We start from the raw sequence: 17,001 nt of genomic DNA on the forward strand, positions 1-17,001 counted from the left end.
GAAATGAATTGTTACTCTTTGGGGACAGCTAAGTTTCAGTGATGTCCAGAAAGTCAAGGAAACATTCAGTGGCTAGACTAAGGTTGTAGTTGAGGTTTCTGACCTCTGAGCACGCGTTCCAGAAGACATGCACAGTGGGAGGACGGCAGGAAGCGTGATCTTCCATGTGCTCAGAAGGAGAATTTGTGTATTTGAATGGTGTCAGTGCCTACCACCACCCCACTTACACCATGGTGCTCTTCCTCTTGGTTATTGTGCCGTATTTATAGGCTGGCTTTACCATCTCTCTTAGTGGTGTTTTAGGATGAGTATAGGGGTTGTATACCTGTCGAGCCTTTGTATGTCTTGGCCAGCGCATGAATCCATTGCATACAGTCTTTGTTCTTGAGAATTCAGTAATTCAAAATTCAATAACCCTGTCTCACTGACTTTAATATTTGGATAAACAGGGAACTTCTAATCCAATGGCCTTCTTTCAGGCCTTATCTTTTTTGCTTCTTTAACAATTTTATTGAGGTATAATTGTAAATAAAATGATAAGGTATTTCAAGTGTACAACATGGTGATATAGGTACACGTTGTAAAAGGACTCCCTCAATTACCTTATCCTTTGTGAAGTCACTCAGTATATGAGCACTTCCTTTCTCTTCTCTCACTGTCTAAAGCCTGGTATTTTTGTCCCCGCCCCCCCCATGCAGACAAAGCAGAGTGACCTTGCAGTCTACATCAGAAGCCTGTGTGTGACTTGATAATTGTTTTTTAGGAGCTAAAAACAAATAGAGATGAGCTCAAAGATTAATTTATAAAGATCTTCAAATTATATTATTTTTAACAAAAATGGGAAATGATGTAAATGTTCTAACAAAGCGATTGATTAGACAAATTACGGTATATCCATTTGTTCGATGGGTAAGTTAAGGAAAGGGTGGGCTGTTGTAACAAGGAGACCCATCGGTGATTTCAATGGTTTAATGAATATTGAGCTTTATTTCTTACTTTACAGTGGGAATTTCAGGGGACGGCTAAGTCAGCTGGAAGTTCTACTCCATGTGGTCATTCAGGGACAGAGATTCTTTGTATCTAATTTCTTCACCATCTCGTGGGGCATTTCAGTCTAAGCCCGGCTGCAGGCACGTCCATATTTTGGCTTTATTGAAACTGCAATTGCCACGGTCACTAGTGATGACATGATTGTTATATCTAGTGAGACTTTTTAGCCCTCTGTTACTTCTCTGTGACATTTGGAGGTGCTGGTAACGTGTTTATTAAAATTCCTCCACCGTAGGCCTCTGTTGATTTCTCTCCTGTCCTGTAATGTTTGTGCTCTGCGCCTTTTTCCTGTCCTTTCCCTTTGCCTTGCCTGTGAAGGCTGGTGCTCTCCATTGCTCTGTTACCCGCTCATCTTCATGTCACATCTACCCGTGATCTCGGCTGGGGCCCTTACCTCTGATGATGTCTCCCAAATCTGCATTTCTAGCCTGAAAACCTTACTTAAATACTCTGCAGGAAGTTCAGATTTAAGATGTCCAAGGCTGACTCATCCTTACTAAACTGGCTGTCCCGCCGCGCTGCCTCTCACAGGCGCCAAGTCAGAACCAGGGAGTCGGCCTCAGCGATTTCCTATCCTTCCCCCTCCAGTGAGAACCCGAGCACTTGGCTAAACATTCCTCTTGAGTGTTTCGCTGGCATATGCCCTTTCCTGTCTTCATTTCCACAGTCTTAGTTCAAGCCAGAACTATTTTAAGAGCTTCCCTGGAGATCTATGTTTCTGTTTAGGCTCCCTTCCAATTCTGCTTATTGATTAAATAGGTCACTGATTTTTATTTTTATTTTTCCTACTGGTATTTAGTGGGCAGCAGCTGTGCGTTTAAATTGTATAACATCTGGCACAGTGTTGAGTGCAATTCAGTTGTTAATAAGTAGATTATACCAATGATAATAAATGAAATAAAGAGAGCATGGGAATACAGCAGACCAAGATTAGTAATTAAGTAATTATTACCACAAAATTCAAAGAATCCTGAGAGAAAATTAAATACTTACTATTTTTGTGAAAATTGTTATATTGTCAATAATTATTATAGCCTTAAAAATCATGCTTTCAAAACAATGAGGATGTTGGTCAGTTCATCTTAATTAAGATTCAGGTAACAAAGTTTGTTTCTCCTTATGTGTCTTCATGTTCCTGGAGTGTTAATGTATGTTTGGTTGAGTTTTCTTTTGCTGTTGTTACCATAGCATAGTACTATTGTATTTTTACATCATAAAATAGATCAGTGTCTCTAAAGTGGTTGATCTCTGTCTTAAAAAGAGGTGAAATAGTAACAATAGTAACTTAAATGCCAGAACTCAGAATAAATGTAAACAATAGAGTCCCTGAAAAATCTCAAAGCACTGGTTCTTTCACTTTATTATAAACAAATATTAAAAATATTTTTATTTATTTGATATGTTAAGTTGCATGGGAAACATTGTGAAAATAAGAAGTGATGCTTAACCTCCCCTAGGTTGTATTTGTATGGGAAAATACTATTAATACAGATACTTCAAAAATTGTATGACGTTAATAGAAATTTGCCAGAACCCTTTTTGTCTGTGTTATGTCCTGGTATAATCTTATCTGTTATAATTCTAGTTACTTAAACATTGCATGTCATAGAAATAACCAAATTCCCTCACCATTTGCATCGTTTTTATAATGAACTCTCTTCAGATCTTTAACCACGGCGATCTTAAGTCTTTTATCATCCACAGATAGTTTTTGTTTTACTCTAACTTTTCCCTGAAAGCTCTTTCGTCAGCTATAGAAATGAGTGCTTTGTCTTCAACAAGAAGTGGGTGTTGTAGAGAGCCATGGAAAGGACTTTGACCAGTACCAGGGTACAGGCTTCCGAAGGCAACAGATCTCAGTACATAAGATTGCTTAATAGAGTTGTTGGTTTAATGGAGTAAGAAAAGAATGTGGATTTTTGTTTGTCATTTTAATACACTGAATGATGCTAGGAAATAAAGAATCAATTACATGAGACAATGAAGAATGATGATGATTTTTATGGTGGTTGTTTTGGAAAATTGCTGGTTCTTTAATGATTTATTTAAGGAACCCTTTTCTCTTTTCCCAAGCTATCTGTAACTCATGACAGTTTAGTCGGTTATGCTTTAGTACATAGAAATAAATTTTGGTTTTTCTCCCTATTCAGTCTCTTCAGAATTCAGAAACTTTATTGATTGTTTTTATTTTCATAGCAATCAAATTATTTGTATAAGTTCAGTAAGAACCTGTCTCCCTTGTCACAAGACATAATTGGAAAAATTGATTGTATGGAAAGTCATATTTCAGAATGATGTATATGATCAGATATCAGACAGTTTTAGGGAATTATGGTTGTCTTTATAGAGCTAATGCTTACAAAGCCCTTTGGAAATAATGATCTTGTACGTGGTTTACAGGGTTCCCAGCCTTACAGATAAGTAAGGAAGGTCACTTTTTGGCAAGCTCAGGAACTTTAGGACATTTTGGGAAACTTGAGGATAGAAGAATCCACCCAAGGTATAGGTATTACAGGCTCAGTCTAGGGGTGAGTTCTTGGCTTGGCTTCCTAGCCTTGAGAAGTTTTAAAAGGTCTAACCTGAGATTATTAAAAGTTCCAGGAAAGGGTATGAGATCCTTTCTCTTTACAGCTGCATAGTATTCCATGCTGTAAATATCCCACAGCTTTTTTATCCATCCATGTACTGATTGGCACTACCCTTTGGGACGGTATGGATGGACCTGGAGAAAATTATGCTAAGTGAAATAAGCCAGGCAGAGAAAGACAAATACCACATGATCTCACTTATATGTGGAATCTAAACACAATAACCTGATGAACAAAATAGATTCAGGGGTATAGAAGCATAGAACAGACTGACGAATCTCAGAGGGAAGGTGGAGGTGGGTGGGTGGTGGGGAGAGATTAACCAGAGAATTTATATGCATATCTGCATAACCCCTGGACACAGGCAACAGTGTGGTGGAGGCCTGCAGCAGGGAGTGGGTGCAGGGTGGAAGGGGTCAATGGGGGAAAAAGGGGACATCTGTAATATTTTGAACAATAAAAAAAAAAAGTTCGAGGAAAGCAAACTCAGAAGACCCAAGTGTTGAATTACCATTTTTGCTGCATTATGTAAGTAATCAGGCCACATCTAATTAGACTAGACTTATTTGTAAACAAGAATAAAAAAGGGGGTGACTCGAGAGAGACATTTTATGTTTCATTGGAAAAACTTAGTGTACCTCGTGGGTTATTAAACTCTAGTCCTGTTGTCTTGAATATTTTGTCAGTTCTAGTTTCCTCCAATATTTGGCTGCTGCAGTCAAAACGTTTTAAATTTTTCTTCCCCCTTCTGATTTGGCATCACTGAGAACTGAAACTGCCCTTTTCCTGAAGCCCTGCAAGCTGAAGCTGGATGACCTGATACAAACTTCAAAGAAATCATCACAACCGATCATGCAGTCAACCTTCATCCCTGCTGTTGTGTGGCCCTTCAGAAAATTCACTGGAACACCTGATGCATTCACCGAGGGCATTCAAGCTGCAAAAGATGCTTCCAGCTCAATATAAAGAAACCTGAACTGTCTGCCCTCTGGATTCATAAACTGGCTTAATAGGCAGCTCCATCCATTAATCTTTATTTTTCTTTTTATTTTCATCAAAATTCCCCTCACTAGATGCCTGACTGCTCACACCACCTCGTCAATATCCTTTACTACCAAGCCTCCGTCGTTGGTTCAGCTGGTCCTTAATGAACAAAAGGCAACCTAACCAGATATGGATGCACACTGATCAAAAGAAAGGAGAATGTCTCTTTTTTTCCTTGAATGAGAGGACAGACTGACAAAGACTCTTCTTAATTAAACTTCAGTGAGGTTCCATCAAGCCCTTTTCTCGGCTTGGCCTCATCCCTGCTGGACCTGCATAGTCCAGTTTTAGCAAGAATCCTGCCTAATCAGGATGTAGAGAGAATTCCCCACCCTTGATATCTAATCACCCTCAATATCTGATCAAATTCCACGCCCCCCTTTATTCCCCAGATTGTATCTGATCATCCTGGCCTGCCTGCAGCTAGAATCCTTAGTCTCTTTACCACAATTTCCCTCCATCCCCAATGTTTCAGTAATTTTCCTTCCATTGATCTCCACTATGTTCCTTGGCTATAAATCCCCACTTGTTCTTGCTGTATTTGTTATTGAGCCAGATTCTATACTGAGGTCTCTTTTCTCCTATTGCAGCCATTTCTGAATAAAATCTGTTTTTACCACTTTACTATCTGTCTGTGTGTGTGTGTTTTTTAATTTTTTATTTATAATTAAAAAAAAAAGTCTATTGATTTCAAAGAGGAAGGGAGAGGGAGAGAGAGAGACAGAAACATCAATGATGAGCCATTGATTGGCTGCCTCTTGCACACCCCCTACTGGGGACCGAGTCCAAAACCTGGGCATGTGCTCTGACTGGGAATCGAACCTTGATCTCCTGGATCATAGGTCAATGCTGAGCCACACCAGCTGGGCTGTAGTTTTTGTTAAAAAAAATAATACCAATAGTATACAGTCTGGAAGAACAATTACTGTCATGTGCACACTGACAGATACTTCAACTTGCATTTGGATAAAGCCAGTGATATACAAAATGTGAATTGGTGCTTTGTGCACATATAAAGTGCCCATGAGGGATGATACTTGACAGCGATACTTGAAAATGTTCTGTTCCATTCATTACTGAAAACCCAGGGTATGGGAAAGATAATTAGGATCAGGGCTGATGGAACTCAGTTGTGTGAAAAGGAAGGCAGTGCATTGCTATTCAAATAAAATAAGTGGCCTCTCGTGGTAATTTACATTGTTGTAGTTACAGAGAACAGGTGGTCAAAAATATGCCATTTGGTAATGGTTTATTGTTGAAGGAAATGCTGATAATTATTAATATTCTTAATTGTAGCTTTTGAGTACATTTCTGCCTTTTTGATAAATCATGTCAGGAACTGGGCAGCAAGTATAAGTCTGGCTATGAGGAAGAGATGCTTATGTGAATTTTTTAAATGATGCTGATAATTCTTTATGATGCTGATAATTCTAATAAGCAGTTTGAGTAACTTACTTGACTGACATCTCACAGCAGTATATTTATTCAATATGTTCAACTGCTTGAACCTTTAGGCTGAAAATATTCCATTTTTTAAATTCACAGATGAGAAATTAGGATTTCTTTTAAGAAAACTGAACTGTAGTATAAATGGTTTAAACTTTAATGCTTTCCAATACCATTATTTAAAAGAAATACATGATTTATTGTCACATAAGTTTAAAAGTCACACTACTCCAAATGCAAGATTACGTTCATAATGCTTCATGAAAAAAATGAAGAAACACTTTTCAGAACTAAATGCAACTAGAAGCCCTGGCCAGGTAGCTCAGTTGGTTAGAGCATTGTCCCAATAGGCCAAGGTCATGGGTTTGATCCCTGGTCAGGGTAATACCATTATAATTAGCTAGTTAATAATAGGAAAGGAGCAAAAGGGAGGCCAAACATTATAAGCACGACCATTTAGGCAGCTTCACCAGGAAGCTGCAATTTTACACTCCCCAGGGACCCACTGGTCCATTTCCTGGAGATCACTGTGGGGAGGGGAGGATGGACATATACACAGTAAAGTTGGGGCAACCTAGGAAAGGTGCCTGTCAGTCTAACCTGGAACAGAAATCATTAGCCAGAGGGGGTGGGACCACTGCAAGCTCACAAAAATTTGGGAATACATAATCCACTAGACAAAGGAGCTCGCTGTCTTGGCTCTTGGCTCTCTTGTTCCTCTGGCTTTGCTCCTGCCTATGTTCCCTCCATAACCATCTGGCCCTGTGGACCCCACAAGCAATGGCCTGATGGACTACAGCTGGGAACACAAACTAAGCTAGCCGGATGCTGGATTAGACTGTGCAGACGTGAAACTCTGGGCAAGAGCTTTAATCCTAATTTTGCTGAAAACAAACTGGGACTTTTTCCTTGGCAGGATGGAGGGAACAGGGACCTTGGAAACTAAGGGGTTTGATTCCACAGAAAGAAAGCTTTCTACAATACCTCATTCTTCCCTGTCTCAGAAAATTCTTTTTCTCATGACATTGCAAGAAGCCCACTTTCACCAGCAACAGATGGTGACATAGCTCCCCACCAATAACAGGGGCACATACAAGAATCCCCCAGTGAATGCACAAATAAGTGGAACAACAGGTCGATGTATCTTTCTCTCTCTGTCCCCCTACTCCCTTCCTCTCTTTAAAAAAAAAAAATGCAATTAGAGGATGGATTAGGAATCCTTAACTCTTTCACCCAAGTTAAAACAACCTTTCACTCTCATTTGGGATATGCTTATCAGTTTAATGCCTGATGGAGTTCTGAAACTCATCATCACTGGGAAGCCTTTAAATTTCTAGGTTCAAATAGTCCAAATACCCAGAAATTTTTGACAAAGCCACCAAATATTTGTTGTCATCCAACAATCTTAATTGGAATCAGGACTTTCTAATTTAGTTAAAATAGTAAGAATAGAAAGTGATTGAATGTGGAATTCAAGGTCTTCTGGCTCAAAGTCTTTGTCATTGGGCCAGTTACTGGCAGCTTGGTAAGAGCACAAAAAATTATCTTTCATTGATAGGGAATGATGGTAATAACAACAACAACAATAATAAGTATATCGATACTTGATGGAAAACAACTTTTCCTTTGGCTACTGGGGCCCAAAGACAATTCAAGTGACTTGTAACCTATCACCTCTAGTCACCCAGATACCTCAAACTGCATGCTCATCTGAGAGTGTCATAGTGAATTAATAGCATTATCTTCCCCATTGAAAGATTTGCACAGATCATAAATACTTTAAAAAGTTGGAGTTCATAAATTAGTTTTTCTAGAGGTATATTAAAAAGCTTTTTAAACATAGCATTTTAATGTATTTTAATTTCCTATAGCTTTGTTTAATGTCTTAACATTACTATTTGTTAAAAATGAAAGAAAATTCAAGTTAAAGCATTTCTCTAAAACATTTAAAAATATGTCAGGTTTTAGGATGTAATGTTTGGCTTGTTTTAATTATACTACCTTGCTGGCTATTGTGTGCAGGACAGAGCTATTTCTCTTTTAAATCTAGCGGTGCCCTCTAGAGAGAAAGGTTAATATATTATTTGTTAAGAAACAAGTAGTTTCACACATTCAAATATTCTTAATCCATTTTATTCTGAGGGATAGCTTGTTAGAAGTAGCAAAGAGCTGAACCTAAATGTTTTTGTTCCTAGTAAATATTCTTTTCAATAAGGTCTGTTAGGTAACTGTAACAACAAAAAATAAGCTCACTCACTGTGGGAATTTATTTTGTCTTGGAATTTCACATCTTTTTCTTATCTCCCTATGAAAGTGGTGCTGCCTAATTTTAAAATTGATATTTTAACAATAATAGTAATAAACATTGCATTTTTTGGTTGACCAATATAACATGCCTGCATTTACTGAATGCTTATTATATATGTGATACCGCATTTTATTTAGAAATACATAATATATAGAAAATAAGCCACATCCCTGACACTTACACATTGTCTAATGTGTTCGAGTGTGACTCATACTGGCTTTTGTATCAAAATTGCCTTAATTAAGTTAATTAAGAATATTATTATTAATATATATTGCTTTTTTATTACAGAAGAAAATACTCAGGAAACATCACAGGTGAAGAAAAATTTGAGTGATAAAGTTTCTCTCTACAGAGGCGACATCACATTGCTAGAGGTAGATGCGATAGTCAATGCGGGTGAGTAGTTGATTTTTTTGTGATGTGTTTGTTTTACAAGTATTTATTATTTAAAAATATTTTTTCATAAACAGGAATATAAGTATTTTAGAAAAATATATCATTCTTAGTATAGTATAGAAATGTCTTACGTATTTCCTTCTTGATTAAAAACTGGAGGATTTATTTTTGTGGATATGCCACAGTTAATGTGCTACCTCTACATAGTATCCATGCCAAATTGAGAGCAGGATACTGGACCAATGGAAAGGTGACAGATTGCGCAGAAAGTTCTTTGGAAAGAAATTTAGCAGCTATATTACTGCGGGTTTTATGCTTGAGGTGACAATTGGCCAACATAAAAACAAGTTTACCAAGCTTTTTTCTTTAGAATATGTTATAAAGAGATGATTGAATTACACCAGACAAGTAAAATGTAAAATTTTTTCTGTGATTTTCACACCTCAGTTGTTTGGTTTCAACTTTTCATGTTAGATATGAAATGCTTTGTTTTCATTATTTTAATAATTAATTGTGTAAGTCATTTTCATGTTTGAATATGGAAAAATAACAGTGTTATTTATGGTGGTCTGGATCTCCTATATATTTTACTATGTGGCTGTATATCAAGAAATATGTAATAGTTGTGATTCTTTAAAAATAAATGCTAGCTTTATTTAAAAAGATTATTTCAATAAGGGGAAGAGGACTGTTGCAATAAGAAAAGGAAGAATGTTGCAATAGGAAGAACCCCTTCAACCATGAGGCCTATAAGCACCTCAAAGGTCAAGCAAAATAGGGTTCTTCTTTTACAGAGGAGAGTAAATAGCCTAGAAAGGATTGTGTGTGGGGCAAGGGGATGACTGGGTGGCATGATTAGACAGATGGTCAGGGAATGTTTTTCCCTGAGGTCAACTGATTTCTGAGAGGGGTCATTGAGGAGGGGTTGTTCACCTTCCATTCTCAAGGGCAGGCCAAAGCTCGGAGGCTTGGATGAAGGAGGAAAGCATGACTAAAATTTCATCGAGTCCAGACATTGACCGACCAACCAGAATGGTTGATGGGGACAAATAGTTCAGCTCATCATTTATGAGTCAAAGAATGGAAACCTGTAGGGCCTGTGCCTTGGCTTTGTCATAGGTCACTCGGGGTTGTCTGGAACTTTTATCTAAGTCATATGTGGATGAGTGGTGGGTGTTAATTCCTTGAGTGTTCCTGTTATCCAGGGGTACAGGATTCAGGTAAGGTTCAAGTTTGTCTTATGGTGCTCCCTGGTGATGGTTAAATTCACACAGGATAGTAGGAACATGCCTTGGTAGGTAAACAGAAGGGTGTCATGAAGAACTGGAACACGGCTCATGACATAGCCCAGCTCTGGTGCCTTAGTGGGAAGTTACGGACGTCAGTTGCTTTGTACTGTATCTGCTTTGCCATGATCAGAGCTCAGCTTTTCGCTTTCTCTTCTTCTGATGCCGCTGTACTTCCTTTCTCCTCTGCTGCCTCTCTAAAATGTAAAACTGTTTAAGAGAGAGGATCTTTCTGGAGATTTATGAATCACGTCTTTTGGAGAGAATTCCATCTTCAGGTTACCCCACAGGCTGCAAATCTCCCTTACATCTAGTCTCTACAGACTGTTCATTTGTTGCTTGGGTATCATGATGCTTTCCTCGGATCTGTGGGGCCTCTGGAGGAGACAGGCCCTTGAAAATCTCATAAACTCTTCTCCAGTACAAAGGTATAATCAGATATCACTGTAGTTATTAAATTGTCAATTATTTATTATGCCGTTAATTCTATAAACGTGAGCTTTATTTAAAAAAATATTTTTATTTTTAAAATGTTTATTGGGGGTACATTGGTTAATTGAGTATATAGGTGTTGCCTCGGCTCGGTAGCTCAGTTGGTTGGAGCATTGTTCGTTACACCAAAATGGTCGCGGGTTTGATTCTTGGTCAGGGTACCTACCTAGGTTATTTGTTTGATCCCTAGTGGAGTCGCCTATGGGAGGCAACCGATCGAAGTTTCTCACATTGATGTTTTTCTCTCTCTCTCTTTTTCTCTCTAGAAATTAATAAGCATAGCTTCAAGTGAGGATTAAAAAAAAGATTATATAGGTGTCAAGTTTACATTTCTATGGTACGTCATCTGTATATCGCATTGTGTGTTTACCAACTAAAGTAAAAATCTTCTTCTGTTACCATGTATTTGACTCCCTTTACCCTTTACTATCCACCTTCTTTCCTCTGGTAACAGCCATGGTGTTGTCTGTGTCTATTAAGTTTTTGTTTGTTTTTCTTGTTTGTGATTTGTTGCTTTCAGTTTTATATCCCACATATGAGTGAAATCATATAGTTCGTGACTTTTTCTGTCTGACTTATTTTTCCCCCCTTTTTATTGAATTTATTGGGGTGACACTAGTTAACAAAAGTATACAGGCTTCAGGTGCACAATTCCACAACACACCATCTGTACGCTATATTGTGTGTTCACCACCCAAAGTCAGGTCTCTGTCTATCACCATTTTCTGTATGACTTATTTTCCTTAGCATGGTATTCTCAAAATCTTTAAAAGCTCTTTTGTGTGTGTGTGTGTACAACCAACTTTTTGTATACACTTGTAATTTTTAACCATTGATCCTAAATTTTTCCTGTGGAGCACAACTAATGACATGTATTTTCTTCTTAAATACCTGAAGACCACTTTCATGAGTTGTCTCTTTCTTATTATTAGCATAATATTGAATTGCCATGTTAGCACACTTAGCAGTAGCAGTAATTACAGTTTTTCTTGGGTTTTGTTAAATGTATACCTATTTATCTCCCTCTTGAGGCTACAGACTGATATCTTTAATTTTTTATGTTACTTCCTACAGCAATGTCCTGCCCTTACGTTCTTAATAAACACTTGATACTGTATATTTGTTAAAACGACATGCAATTGAATTTGTAGCACCTCTGACCAATAGTACATTCAGCATTGGGGACTTGATACAATGAACCAGATTTGCTCTGACTTTATTTTATTTATTTTATTTTTTATTTTATATCCTCACCCGATGATATTTTTTCCATTGCTTTTCAGAGAGAGTGGAAGGGAGAAAGAGAGAGAGAGAGAGAAACATCAGTGTGAGAGAGACACATCGACTGGTTGTCTCCCACACATGCCCAGCAGGGATCAAGCCTGCAACTGAAGCACATGCTCTTGGCCAGAACTGAACCCAGGACTCTTCAGTCCGTGGGCTGATGCTCTAACCATTGAGCCAAACTGGCTAGGGCTGGCTCTGATTTTAAAAATGATTTATTTGATCTATAAAAAAAAATACTTTTTACTGGTATTTTTTTAATTAAAATAAAATAAAATGGTGTGAAACAGGAAAACATCACTAACATGAAAACATTTCATTACTATTTTGATTCTTTGTCATTGCCTGTATGTGTAATTTTTTCATAGTTGCCACATAGTGTACAAGGGTTTGATGAATCAATATGAAGGCAGGAAGCAACTTTCTCTTTCTCCCAAAAACCATTTGGCACCTTTAGCTCACCTCTCTGGCTGAGATGATTACAATTTGGCAATGTTCTGTATCTCACAAGGAAGCCTCATTAGGAAGTTCTGGGTAGATGGAAAAGAGATGCCAAATGTGCAGTGTAATGACTATTTATAGCTTTCTGCTGTGCAGTTTTGTTGCCTAGTGTGTAAGGAGAGGAACAGCTGTTAACCTTTCTGGTGAACAAGATAACATGGCAGGAAACTTTGGGGCTGCCTCTAGTGAGAAGGAGAGAGAGAGTGCCTGTAGTCAAGGTGCCAAAGCAGCCCGGTCATCGCTTTCTATCAGACTTCTAAAGTTTCTTTCCAAGTCCATGTTAGTACATTGGAACGCCTGGGGTTAGCTGCCATGAATGAAATGATTCAGTGTCTTAATTTTTTCCTAATAAAATGTGTTGAATTTCCTTAGATTTCTTTAAATGTGATCCAGATGAGCCTTCTATATATTATATTCTTATCTGTAGGAAATAATGCATATATGGTATATTTTAATGAAACATTTTGTAGGCAGTAGGGTACACAAAGGCACAAGTTTCAGAGTCAGGCAAACCCAGGTTCAAATTCAAATTATCATACCAAGGGCCATTTTCTTGTTTAAACTTTTATGTTGAAATAATTATAGGAAATTGCAAAAATAGCGCAGAGAATCCTTTCTACCCTTCACCTTCACCTGTGTAAGCCCCCCCTCCCTCCCAAGGGGACATCGTATAGCTATACTACAGTATCGAAAACAGGAAGCTGACATTGAAATATTACTGTTAACTAAAGACCTCATTTAGTTTTCACCACTGTTAGCTTGTTTTTGTGTGTGTGCATATGTGTATGTGTGAAGTTCTGTGCAGTTTTGCTCCATGTATAGATTCATGTAACTACTACCACTAGAAAGACGCAGAATTGCTCCATTAAGAAAGAACTTTCTGATGCTACCCTTTGTAGTGTCATCCACCTCTCTGCCCCCTCCTATTCTTTATCTCTATAGTTTTGCCATTTTGAGAATGTTATATAAATGGAATCATACAGCATGTAAATTTTTGAGATTGATTTTTTACTAAACATAAGTCCCTGAGGTCCATTCCGACTGTGACATGTATCAGTAGTTCATAATTTTTTATTGTGAGTAGTAGTCTATTGCGTGGGTATACCAAAGTTTGTTCAGCCATTCACCCATTGAAGGACATTTGGGTTCTCTTCAGTATTTTTGTATAACTAATAGAGTTGCTGTAAGATTCATATACAGAGAGGTTTTTATATGTAGTAGCATATAGGACGATCGGTTTACTGTGACTAGATCCTTGTATTATTTTGCATTAAACCTCATATACTTTGTCCTTTGCTAGAACTTGGGAGAGAATACATCAGTCTAATTTATAGTTCAGTATAATATGCTTAGAGACAACTTCACTTGTATCACAATCACAGAAAAATATTTTGTAGGAGACATAATTTTTATTCATTTGTGAATTATGGGCTTTGTAATGAAAAAGTGGTTAACTTTCCAACTCTAATGGGCTGGCTTTGGCTAAAGATTAATTTAATTTGTCATAAAAATAATTTCAAAGTTAAAAGTTAGGAAGGTTGATTTGTTTATTTTAGTTATTCCTGTACCCACCCCAACGTGGCAAGGACAGGTACATTTACAATGTGGTGAGTCAGAGGTCAAGCAGTAATATTTTAATGAATGTATAAGATATACTATGACAAGTCACATGTTAATAGCATTTCATAGCGATCCAGCCTAAGGCCTGTGTAAGTGAAGAAATAATAAAGTAAAAAATGTAAGTGTTGTTTTCCTGTAGCTGAGGATGAGAAGCTAGGGTTGTTTTATGGAGGGTTTTTTTATTGTAATTAGAAAAATGTAAATGTAATACATTTTCCTCCCATAGATAGCGACACTTAGGAACACATAAACTATCATACTATAAAAGTACTACTACCACTATTACTAACAGTTCTTCTTTTGGGAAGACCTAAAACAGAGAAAACAGTTTTAGGAATGAGTCTCAAACCTACATTTGGGAAAAAAGGCAATGTCAGGAGAAAGCCTCCTAAAGCCTTTTTCCACATGTGAGATATCCCACAAAGCTGTGAGCTACAAGGGAGTTCAACACTAAACTTCAGGGTAGAGGTGTACTTTTCTACACTGGGATTGGGAACAGAATAAATCCCAGAGAATTAGGTTTAACTGAATGTGTAAGTGTAGGAATGTTGAACAGGCTAGGTACACCTCCCCACACAAATAACTCGTTAATGTGCAGTCAGCCCCTGCAGTTGCTAGGAACTTGGGAGCTTCGGGAACAGGTGGAGAAAGGGGATGAATCCCAGTCCAAAAGGGATCTGACAGTTTATCAGGCAATTTCACTGATTGCTAATCCATTTCATTTGGCAGCTTAATTTATCTTACAGCTATAATTTTCATCCCGTGGGTTTTCAGGTGGAAATTAGTTCAGAAACATGTCCAGTACCATGGGGTTGAAAAGACTTGTAAGCTTTGTGAGGACGTTTAAAAATAAGGTACTTTAAATGCATAAAACAGGATTCTCTTACAATTCCATTTGTGTTATGCACAGCTTCCTTAAAATGTGTAAATGGTACTAGCCTTTGAGGTGTATCATGACAGTGAACTAATGTTTGTTTCTTTAAGAAAATTTCTAAATTAAATACACAAATTATTAATTTTAATTTATTGGTGAAATAACTACTAAAATATGTGAAATAGTCTTGTGAATATAATCCTGTCTTTACATATAGAAAAATTACTGGGCTTGAACATATTTTATAGTATCCATAGCAAGAAATCATGAGCAAAAGAAATTATTTCTTAAAGCTCATAACTACATTTTCTGAGTATTTACAAATTCTCCAATTAGATTGATTTACAGCTCATTATTTCACTAAAGTATCTACTAAAGCAGTATTCTTTAACAGTAAGTTTACTCTGGCTCTGCTTAGAATGTGCAAGGAAGAGCCTCAATAATTGAGCATGGCTTAAGACCTGGCTGTGGTTTAAAATAAGTTCAAAATCAGAAATACATTTTCCTCACTTTTTAAAGACTTGATTTATAGTGCATGGAAAGTGAAATTGAATATTGATTCTTGAAAAACAAATGTGTCCTGTAAAAATGACAGAACAAAAGAACACAGTAAAAGTGATAGAGCGATTGCTTGTCCAGAGCTTGAAGACAGGAACCTCCGCCTAAGATGTCGTCTTCTCTCTGCGTCTGTAGCTCCAAGAGAGTGTTGGGGATGAAGTGTCAGAGGAGATTAGCTGCACCCTGGCATGAACTGTTACATTTTATAAGAAGACTGAGGAAGGCTAGTAAACCATTTCTAAGAAGGGGTTTGAGGAATGAAGAATGGAGCGCAAGATCAGTAAGATCTGGGATGTAACTCCAGGGAGGGACACCAGGGAGTTCCTCATAATTTCTCAAGCCCTGAAGCACCTTCAAGAAGAATTTAAGTCAGTGAAAAATAATTGAAATGACAGGAAACCACAAGCTGGCATAACACTGTCACTGATTGGATGTGTCAGGCAAATTGTGGCTATCATTCTTATGACCAGGCTGATTAAAGTAATATCTTCATAATGTGGAGGGGCCCAGTGTTGAGTCATCCTGGCACCTCTCCCAAATCCCCTCTCTGAGTCTTTGGCATGTTTCCCTGGAACACATTGCAGACCTGCAACCTTGTCATTTCAGAAACTGGACTTTCATTTTTACCTTTCAAGGAAAATGGTCACCGAGTCGAGTGCTAGTCCTTGGGAATCAAGCCAAAAGAAGAAAAAATAGGCAGGGCATTGTTTGACTTTTTCCTTCTTTCCTGAGAGAGTAATGATTGTGTTAAACTCTAATAGGCGTCAGAATCACTCAGAAGCTGGTTTAAAATGATGATTCCCTGTCTCCAGCACCTGAGGATCCAGGCTCAGTAGGTAGAGGAGGTGCCCTTGGAATCTGCAGTTAACAAGCATCTGACGCAGAGGTTCTGATGCAGGAGTCTGCTGCCCCTCTAATTTCCCTGAAGTCTAGGGCTCAGAGGATGCCAAGAAAGGTCCATGCACTTGCTCTCTGGTACTCTTTTCAAGACATTTTGAAAATTTTCTGTCCTTAGGGATCTCACAGATTTGTCTCGGAAAGAACTGCATCTCCTTCTGTCTTCCTAAAACAACCTGGCTTTACTCTTTGCCTTTCCCATTCTTTCTCTTCCTTTTCTCCCTTACCCCCTCCTTTTCTCCCTTCCTCCCTTCTTTCTAATGTGCATTGTGTTAGGATTTGTGTCTGATTCTCTGCCAGATGTTGGGATGATAGACATTCTTTGTTCTAAAGGAGCTTATACTCTCCAGGCAAATACACATATATATAAACAACTGCGTGATACAGGACAAATGACAAGTGGCACTGGAGAAATAGAAACCAGATGTCAGGGAAGGATTCATTATAGGACCATGGACACCAGGAAGGGCTTTATAAATACCATGATAAAGCACTGAGGAGAGTAGTATTTCATGAGGCACAGAGACAAGAAATTACTAGAACAAAGGCTTAAGGCATGAGGAAGTCTGGCCTGTTGGGGAAATGGTGCATCAGTCTAAAGTTTCCTTGATTGTGGCCCTGTGGAAATATTGGGCAAGGAGTTGGGAGACTGGG

The 17,001-nt window shown here is 37.9% G+C and overlaps 1 protein-coding gene across 1 annotated transcript in view; it reads left to right on the forward strand.

Annotated features, from left to right (window-relative positions):
- Positions 1 to 17,001, forward strand: part of MACROD2 (mono-ADP ribosylhydrolase 2) — a 1,375,516-nt gene that overhangs the window by 38,526 nt on the left and 1,319,989 nt on the right. The window contains exon 3 of the mRNA XM_081149406.1: positions 8,728 to 8,835. Coding sequence (XP_081005532.1) covers positions 8,728 to 8,835 — 108 coding nt within the window. The remainder of the gene's footprint in view (positions 1 to 8,727; positions 8,836 to 17,001) is intronic.

This window comes from Miniopterus schreibersii (genome assembly GCF_964146895.1).
Source record: "Miniopterus schreibersii genome assembly, chromosome: 10".
NCBI lineage: Eukaryota > Metazoa > Chordata > Mammalia > Chiroptera > Miniopteridae > Miniopterus > Miniopterus schreibersii.